Source organism: Simochromis diagramma, unplaced genomic scaffold (assembly GCF_900408965.1).
Source record: "Simochromis diagramma unplaced genomic scaffold, fSimDia1.1 OVJJ01000304.1, whole genome shotgun sequence".
NCBI lineage: Eukaryota > Metazoa > Chordata > Actinopteri > Cichliformes > Cichlidae > Simochromis > Simochromis diagramma.
The window spans coordinates 7,881,771-7,890,072 of NW_024387030.1; the positions used below are offsets into that span (position 1 = coordinate 7,881,771).

Consider the following 8,302-nt stretch of genomic DNA (forward strand, 5'->3'; position numbering starts at 1 on the left):
TTCATAACTGTTCAGTTCTTATAAGGAATTTCCTGTGCTGTGACTTCTCTTCCTCTTTCGCAATGACCTCTTTGGCTTTTATACCGCGATCAGCTGCGAGGCGCTCAAATACACAGGGGAGGCGAGACTGTGAAGCAACTTGTTATTGCTGTACTTTGACACAAAGACAGGTGTCGATCTGCAAGGAAAAGGGCAAAGGACAAGGGAATAACAGAAGAGAGTAGTATTTAACTTGGGCCCGGGGTTGGGAGTTGACTGTAACATTTCTAAAACTACTTTGAAAAACTGCTCTTGGCGAATAATCCCTCCTTTGAAGCAATGAGGGCTGCAGTGTTTGGTGGTGGCTATGTCACTGTGATTCTACTAATTAGCATTGTTGAAAGTCAAGCACTGGACCTGCTGAGAGGAGCTGGAACATCACAGAGTGAGTGCTAGTCTGTGCTTGACTACATGTTTCCCACTTCCACTTATTCTTTCTTTCTTTCATGTTATGTTATAATATTATTCTCAAAGTGATACCGATACAGATATTAAATTTTGTATTTTTCTTTATTCTGTATTTCTGTCAGTGTTTATGTTTTGCACTCAGTGACTAAATCCAGTTTTTCCCTGCCAGATCCCCTCTCCGCTCCCAAGGTGCACTGCTGGTGTTCGAGCTATCCGAATGCGACGCTGTGCACCTGGCCTAAACCACCCCACTTCCCTACCACGCATTACATTGCTACATACAGGTAAGTCTGTGAATAGTTTTAGTGGGTGCTGACCCAAACCACTGACCCCTTTTTAGTAAAATGCACTCTACTTAACAAGTGTCATTAAATAGCCTTTTTTTTTTTCTTAAATGTGTTTATGTGTAAATGTTTGTGTTTACCAGTGAGAGACATAATCAGGCAAGCACCAAGGAATGCCATCTCCTTCCACCCGGCTCTTCATCCTCTGAAAAGGTAGCAGTTTATAACCTTAAGAGATCATCTGATATTGGCTGTGCATCTAGGAAGTTTTGGATATATTCTTGTCTGTTATGAGCAAAAATCCCTGGATCCTGAGACTGAAATCATGCATCATGCATAGTGTGGAGGGAATTTTCAGTCATGGGGTGACGTTAACCCTTAGGTTTGCGAACAGCCAAGAGAAAGGAGAAGAGGTGGTTTCCAGAATTCATGCAACAAAATTTAACTCATTTAGATAAGTTGTACTATATATATATACATATGTACACACACACACACACACACACACACACACACACACACACACACACACACACACACACACACATACATACATATACATACTGTACTGGAATGATCCACAAACCTGACGGGACAGGCTGAGTTTTGGAAAATCCCATTTCTTTTCTTTTCTTTTCTTTTCTTTTCTTTTCTTTTCTTTTCTTTTTTGGAATCATTTCAAGTTTATCTTGTGAGTCTGAGGAAACCAGGGTCTCAGTAATTTGTGATCTGTGGTTGATTACTAATTCTGATCATCTCAAGTGCTCGTCATTTTGTGAATTCCCCAAAGTTTTCTTTCATCGTCTCTCTCTTTTTCTGTTTTTTTTTCTCTTTTTTTTCAGTTCTGGATCTGCCAGCTGCCCAACCTGAAGCTTCTTACTGACTACATCATCAACATCACAGCAGTTCATTCTGGGAGAAGCAGCTCCCATCTAACAAGCTTCATGCTGGAAGATATAGGTGAGAAATGAAATTACACAGAATGTGGTCAAACTTCACTTAGCTTCATAACCCAATTCCCGTTTTTATCTAAACAAACAAACAAAAAAACAATTTAAAAAAAAATCTGTTCTATGTGTTCAGTGAAACCAGATCCTCCCGTTGATGTCCGGGTTTCCCCTACTAACAACAGAAAGTTGTTGGTTGAGTGGTCTCCTCCACCTACTTGGACCAACTTGGCAATATTCCCCCTAAAATACCAGATTATCTACCAGTGGGAAAACAAGGGGATCCGAAGGTCTGTTAATGTAAGTATGATTTTCATCACACCATATTTGCATAAAAGTGTTGCAACCACAAGTTTTGTAAGCAGCACGTCACACTTAACGCTTACACGGATATCACATGTGCAAGTTCAAAATTACCCAAACTTTTTTGAAGCAACCTCGAATTACTTTTTTTTGTACTTGTTGTTTTCCTAAAAGAGTTCCCATCGTCTACAGGATCCAGTTTTTAATGTAATCATTTAATCATCAGTAGCTTTTCTGTTTCCTTTTAAATATTACAACACTCATTAACTTGACTTCAAGTGTTCAAAATTGTGTGAAAATATTTTCTCATAAACTGTTTTTAAGATGTTGGTCATGATTTACTGAAATTTTAAAAAAAAAAGTGCATCAGCACATGCTGTAACTGATATGAAAGTATGACTAATGATGGCAAACACATTTGCATTATTACTAAACTCTTCCATCCACTTTCATGAAACGGTTTATGATTCATCAACTATTTATATAAGTCCTTTACTTCTATTTTAATATGTGACTTAAAGTAACCAGTATCTTTTCCCACTGGGCTGACTTGTAGCCTCCTGGTGTTAACTATGTGTGTTTTTACATATGTATCCTATATTTTCTCCTCCAGCTGGGTCCTTATGAGAACACCACGGTTGAACTGAAGGCCCTGACCCCAGGGAGGCCATACCTGTTCCAAGTGTGTGCTAGGGAGCTGCTTGGTCTGGGCAAATGCAGTGACTGGAGTATGCCCGTGAAGATCACAATACCAAGAAAAAGACTGTAGGAAGTTCCACTGACTTCCTTTTTTTGTTTACCCATTTCCTGTTAAGCTTGCACTGAAGTAAACAATTTCATTTTCTGTTATTTTAACTGCACGAAAAATGCAAACACAAACTATTTATATTTTGTTTTATTTATTAAAGAGTATTGTAAATGGATATCATGCGCACAGTTTACATTTCCAGTTTAAGTCAGTATTTTTTGTATTATTGTTATTTTGTAACAGTGTTGGTTTGTCAAGTCAAAAAGAATAAAAACAAGGTGTCTGAAGCAAACCCTCATTGTCAGTCAGTCACATTTACCACAAGTGGGGTGACAAACTCAGAGTGTCTGATGCCCAGAGTGAAGGATGGTGGTCTTGGAAGGTGCAAATGAAATCTCTCCGGGCTGTAGGTGCCAGGGCCAGGAATAGCAGAGGAATAATTGGGCCTTTTAGTCCTCCCCTGCATGGTGAAGGACGGATGGCGATGACGGTAAATGTCCGGGTTGGTGCTGTTGTATTTTCCTGGTCCGGGAGTTGTGGCGAGATCTTCAGAGGGAGCGCCGACCTTCCTCCGGGCTGAGAAACTGTAGCTGGCACTGGAGGGTTTGTGAGGAATATGATGTCCCAGAAGATTAGGAAGACTGTAACTGGAAGATTGATGAAAACAATATAAAGGTTAACAGGAGCACTGAGTGTGATGTAAGATGGTAAATCTGGAGTTATTCTCTGTTTGATTTCTAAATTCCTCATGCTGTCTTGGGCACCTACTCCCAAGCCCATTCTTCTTTCCTAAAAAACAAAGGAAACCATATTTATCAAAGACTGTGGACTTAGTAGGAAATGGCTGGGGTGGATATAGCAGGCTACCCCCTCTAAATTTAGGAAACAAAGGAGCTCAATCAGACGCTATTAAGCAACAACCTCTGAGGCTGGGAATGATATTCAAAGCAGAAGTGCTTAAAAAGTTGAGGTTCCTCAAATAGCCACTTAACCCTTATTCCGTATTAGAGGCAATCTTCCGTCTTGTACTGTCGAACTTTAGAGCAGAAACAAATATAGTTAGAGCCTAGTAACAGTGGCTGCAGGTTTTAATACTCAAGAATGCTCAAGAAATCTGGGCACAATTTTAGATGAATTAAATCCTAGATTAACACTAAACGCTAACTTGAACAGCGTTTATGGATACTAGAAGGCTTAAGCAAAGGGATCCACAAGCCAAAGGGTGATGTCACACCACTTTCATTGACCTCTAATCTACCTCTCCTCCTCGCTTTTACCTGTTAGGTGAGGGTACAGCATCCACAGAGCGGTATCTGGTTCGAGCTCCAATGATGTGTGATGGAGGTCTGCGGTGGCCATTGAGGGGCGGAGCCTTCTCTGGACTGTAGGCTCCGGGCCCGGGAGTCTGGAATAGGTCACCTAACATGAAAGGAAACTAGTTTGAAATTATTCCTTTATTTTAGGGGGAAGATGGATGAATGTGTGGATGGACTGATAAATGGATGGATGACTAATGCTTGTCCAAATATCTGACATCAATCACACAGGTTGAATGGTTTTTCCTTCTTTTTTACCTTTACTTCCTGTGCGCCCTCCTCTGCCCAAAATAGAGTAAGATGGCGTTTCCATGCTGCCAAACCGCGTGACCTTTGATCCAACGTGGTACCTCGGTCCTGGGCTGGAGTCCACAGAGACCACTGCAAACAAGGCCAAAAACCATCAAAGTGCTATTCCTTTACTTTAACTGCTCCAGCTTAGCATTAAGTACTTCTTTGTAGCACTCCTTAGTCAACGATTGGTCCACTGAGGGCAAGTTTACCAGAACATACATAAGTAATTGACAACTTACTGGCACTGCTCATACGACTGTGGAAGGTATATGCTGCACTTCTGGGCTTGGTGAAATCATGGTTGATGTATCCAACTGTAGGGGGCAGGCTGTAGCGTCCAGGGCCTGGGCCTGACAATGAGTAGGTGGAGGAGGAGGAGGATGGTGGTGAAAATGATGCAACAGATTGCACTCCAAGCAGCAGTATAGCACACCCACCGCTCTTTGGCTCCGGCTGCATCGTCTCTGATGATTTCCATATGGAGCTCTTTGACTTATTTTCTATGGTTATGCATTTTAACCTACTTCCTCTGCTTTTTGGGGAATGGATTCTAAACAAAGTAGAAATCTCAAACAAGTGTGGAGCAACGACTGTATAATGCTGTGCAAGATTTCATAGCAAAAACAGTTCAGCTATAATACAGTCCATGTGGATGCAAACACACACACACACATACATAACCACACAGTGCAGGCATACACATTTCTCAAACTGACCTCTTTCTCGAGCAGAGATAATCGGCCGTTTCTTCTCCGCCTCCTCCATAGTCTACCGACCACTTTCTTCCCTCTCCTCGGCTTTTCTTTTTTGAGTCCACTGTTACTTCAGACACATCCTTTTCTTACTCCTTTTCTTGTGTGGCTCTGTCCAGGTAAGTCTCGCAGGCTGAATTATTCATTATCATGAGGTAAAGAAATCCTATCTTGACTGAGGCCCTGATCTGCACAAACTTGTTGTCAACCTTTTTTTCTCCAAGGTTCCTCAGGACAAATAGTTTCTACCAAATAGACACTTAAAGAGCTCAAATAATTGTTTAGCATGTAAATCTAAATGTGAAGTGCTCTGCTGAAACACGATCTTGAAGTGATGTATAATGATCATGTTGGTAACGTGTAATGTAGTTAATTTGTAACACTATTCCAAAGTATTTGGTTACTGTACTGCAGTATTTGTCTTCACTCATGTATGTATGCTCAAGTAACAGCATCTCAGTGGACATGCTATTAAAGTGGAAGGACCTTGAACATTCCTCTGCAGCATATTGATATCTGAACATTAAACACTAAGTTCTTTATTGAACTTGTAAGGATATTCATGTGAGTACAAATGCTTGCAAATTTCATGTCTGCACCTTTAAACAGGGGGTTCTTCTTATTGACGGGTGGACACAATTTTATTTGAAAAGCCTTACAGGCCCTCTGCAGTATTTACGTATATATTTAACAGCAAAAAAATGTGGGACTGACCAAAAACATTGTTCAGATTCAGATCATTCAGATTTCTTGATGTAATTTTTATTAGTACAATAAATTTCACAACGAATTAGGAGTTTTTATCAGCAAAAGGTTAGAGGACCTTTTCTAATTCCCGTTTTCTGCTGCTGTTTTTGTCCTTAAAGTCCATTTCCCCGATTATTTATGCACTTTAAACTAACAGTTTTATTTAAATAAATTACAGTATTTCTTCCAAGACATAAGATTTCTGTCATCGTCCCAGGTTCTAGTGTTGCATTTGTTGAGTTTTCGGTTCCTGTTTTGATTTTGTGATTAATTCGGGTGTTTCTAATATTCTTTTTTTCTAATTTCCCTAAAGTTTCCCTGGCTTGTGTCCATATGTCTTGAGCATTAGTGCCATTGTCCTTCTGTGTTTATCTGTCTTTGTGTTTTTTCATCTATTCATCCATGAAGCATGGAGCCCATCCCAGCTGTTACAGTGCCCTGAACAGGCTGTCAGTCGATCACAGGATTTTTTGCCCAAAAAGCACAAACAAAAACAATGGCATTAAGACTTAAAGTGTCACTGCATGAGTGGCTTCTTGTTTCAGCTTATCTCTTAATCTGGTTCCTGTCTTACTTTGATAAATCACATTCTCATGCGTCCTGATTTTATTTTCTTGCTTTTGTTCCCTTCCTTGGTGTTTGTCAGCCCCTCCATCATGGCAGATTGTGCCTACATGTGTCCTGTCTGTTGTGCTCGCTTGCTCATGCCCTTTGAATTTGCCTGATGATTTGGATCCCAAAAAGTCTTGCCTTGTGTCCAGTATTTGGTCCTCAGTACTGTGCAAGGAGAACCACAGCACATCAATATATTAATATTTATATTGAACTTATAAAAGGTTGTGTCAGTGCACATGAGAACAATGGATTTACAGGCACAATTCCCATATCACTGCGGGCCACTGTGGCTACTGAATTAGCACCTAGACACCATCTGAAAAGAGTCAGCTGTGGCAGAAGTTCGGAGTAGGATTTAGCATCTGGCATACACATATAGAGCTCCCCATTGCTGACATTCAGGACCCTGGACACTGGATGCAGAGGTAACTAAAGGCTTGAGAGCAGAGCCATGACCAAGAAGAACTCCATAGTTAAATATTAAGCACTGCTGACTGACTGCTCACAGGCACAGTAACAAGATACTGCTTGTCAGAGGAAGATGAACTCACAGCATGACAGAAAACACAACCAGCGTCTCAAGTTTCCCAGATAAACACTGACACCATGTAACAAGCAGGGATCAAAGATGTTACTCGCTGTCGAGCTCTAACATGGATTCATTGATTCGATGGAGACATAAGCTTGTTATTGCTTGCTCTGCACTCTTTCACATGTGCTATTTGTAGATTATACAGCCAAGACTCAAAGGAAAAACAATAAGATGTAGTAAGAGACAGGTCCACTACATGCATAGCACTTTTTGTTTTTACTCTCAATCATTGACTGCCATGCTCCATGTACGCCACACCTGTTTCTGCTTGTGAACATTTTTATTTTGTACACCTAGTAATTCGGACTCATTTAAGGTGCCTTTCTTTTGTGCTGCTCGACATACTTCATCATCATTCTTGAACACTTGGCGTTTACAGCCCAGCGTGGTTGATGCACATGTTTAATATGTGAAGAACTGAAGGCATCTGCATGAAGTGTTTCTACACCCAGGCCAAGTTTACTAATTTAAGTTAGGTACTGGATTGTATATATTGTGTACTGTAATTACAGAGTTTTTATTTGTCTTTCAGTAATCAATGTCCCTTTATTTGTAATCTTTTTATACATGTACAGTGGTCCCTCGCTATAACGCGGTTTACCTTTCGCGGATTTTTTTGGTGCGATTTTGCGTGCTTTTTTTTTTTTTTCTTACAGCGCATTGAGTTCTGCGTCCTGATTGGCTGTAGATCATTGTCAGTCAGTCTCGTGCTGTGTCTCCTGTACAGTATGCGTTCAGCTTGTCAAGTTAACATAAATCTTCTATCGCTAGCTGTGTGACTCTGAAGTGCTGTACTGTATGTTTGTAAGTTTTCTCCCCAACAAACACAACAATTTTGACGAAACGTTTTGCACCGTCAAAGGCAACCGCGGGCGCTTTTGGTTTCATTCTATAATACTGGACTTATTTTTCTACGAATCTTTGATCTTTGAGAGAGTTTAAATAAGAGAGAAAAGTGTGAAAATGTTCGTGCCTGTCTGAGAAAAGTGTATAAAGTGTGTAGTGAGGGGTTTTACGGCCTTAAAACATCTATAATAATTGTAAAAAATAAAGTTGGCTACTATCGCGGGTTAATTTTGGAACGTATAATTCCCGCGATAAACAAGGGACCACGTATACCCACTTTTAATTTATTTTTAATTAATTTAAACACCTTTAATAGTTTTTTTCAGTCTGGTTTTGTTCTTACTTGCACCAGATTATATATATTTTTCATATATATATATATATATATTTTTGTGATTTGCTTTGTATAAC

At 40.1% G+C, this 8,302-nt stretch overlaps 2 protein-coding genes across 2 annotated transcripts; one reads left to right on the plus strand and one right to left on the minus strand.

The window, feature by feature from the left end:
* The first annotated feature begins 126 nt into the window (after positions 1–126).
* On the plus strand, positions 127–3,021 carry ebi3 (Epstein-Barr virus induced 3). The gene is made up of 6 exons (XM_040042698.1): positions 127–424; positions 617–731; positions 875–944; positions 1,574–1,691; positions 1,815–1,978; positions 2,595–3,021. The coding sequence occupies exons 1-6, from the start codon at positions 319–321 to the stop codon at positions 2,748–2,750; spliced, it is 729 nt and encodes a 242-aa protein (XP_039898632.1). The 5' UTR covers positions 127–318; the 3' UTR covers positions 2,751–3,021.
* odf3l2a (outer dense fiber of sperm tails 3-like 2a) lies at positions 3,002–5,499 on the minus strand. The gene is made up of 5 exons (XM_040042699.1): positions 5,056–5,499; positions 4,579–4,689; positions 4,310–4,426; positions 4,007–4,148; positions 3,002–3,376 (listed from the first exon to the last, which is right to left on the minus strand). Exons 1-5 carry the CDS (start codon positions 5,102–5,104, stop codon positions 3,031–3,033), a joined length of 765 nt encoding a protein of 254 aa, XP_039898633.1. The 5' UTR covers positions 5,105–5,499; the 3' UTR covers positions 3,002–3,030.
* Positions 5,500–8,302: the final 2,803 nt, after the last annotated feature.

Bases quoted from the DNA above. Each gene is read 5' to 3' on its own strand.
- ebi3 (XM_040042698.1), top strand. From the start codon at position 319: ATGAGGGCTGCAGTGTTTGGTGGTGGCTATGTCACTGTGATTCTACTA. The intron at 1,692-1,814 runs GTGAGAAATGAA...CTATGTGTTCAG, and splicing joins CTTCATGCTGGAAGATATAG to TGAAACCAGATCCTCCCGTT. The intron at 1,979-2,594 runs GTAAGTATGATT...TTTCTCCTCCAG, and splicing joins GGATCCGAAGGTCTGTTAAT to CTGGGTCCTTATGAGAACAC.
- odf3l2a (XM_040042699.1), bottom strand. From the start codon at position 5,104: ATGGAGGAGGCGGAGAAGAAACGGCCGATTATCTCTGCTCGAGAAAGA. The intron at 4,427-4,578 runs GTAAGTTGTCAA...CCTTGTTTGCAG, and splicing joins CAGTCGTATGAGCAGTGCCA to TGGTCTCTGTGGACTCCAGC. The intron at 3,377-4,006 runs GTAAAAGCGAGG...TCAATCTTCCAG, and splicing joins GCTGTACCCTCACCTAACAG to TTACAGTCTTCCTAATCTTC.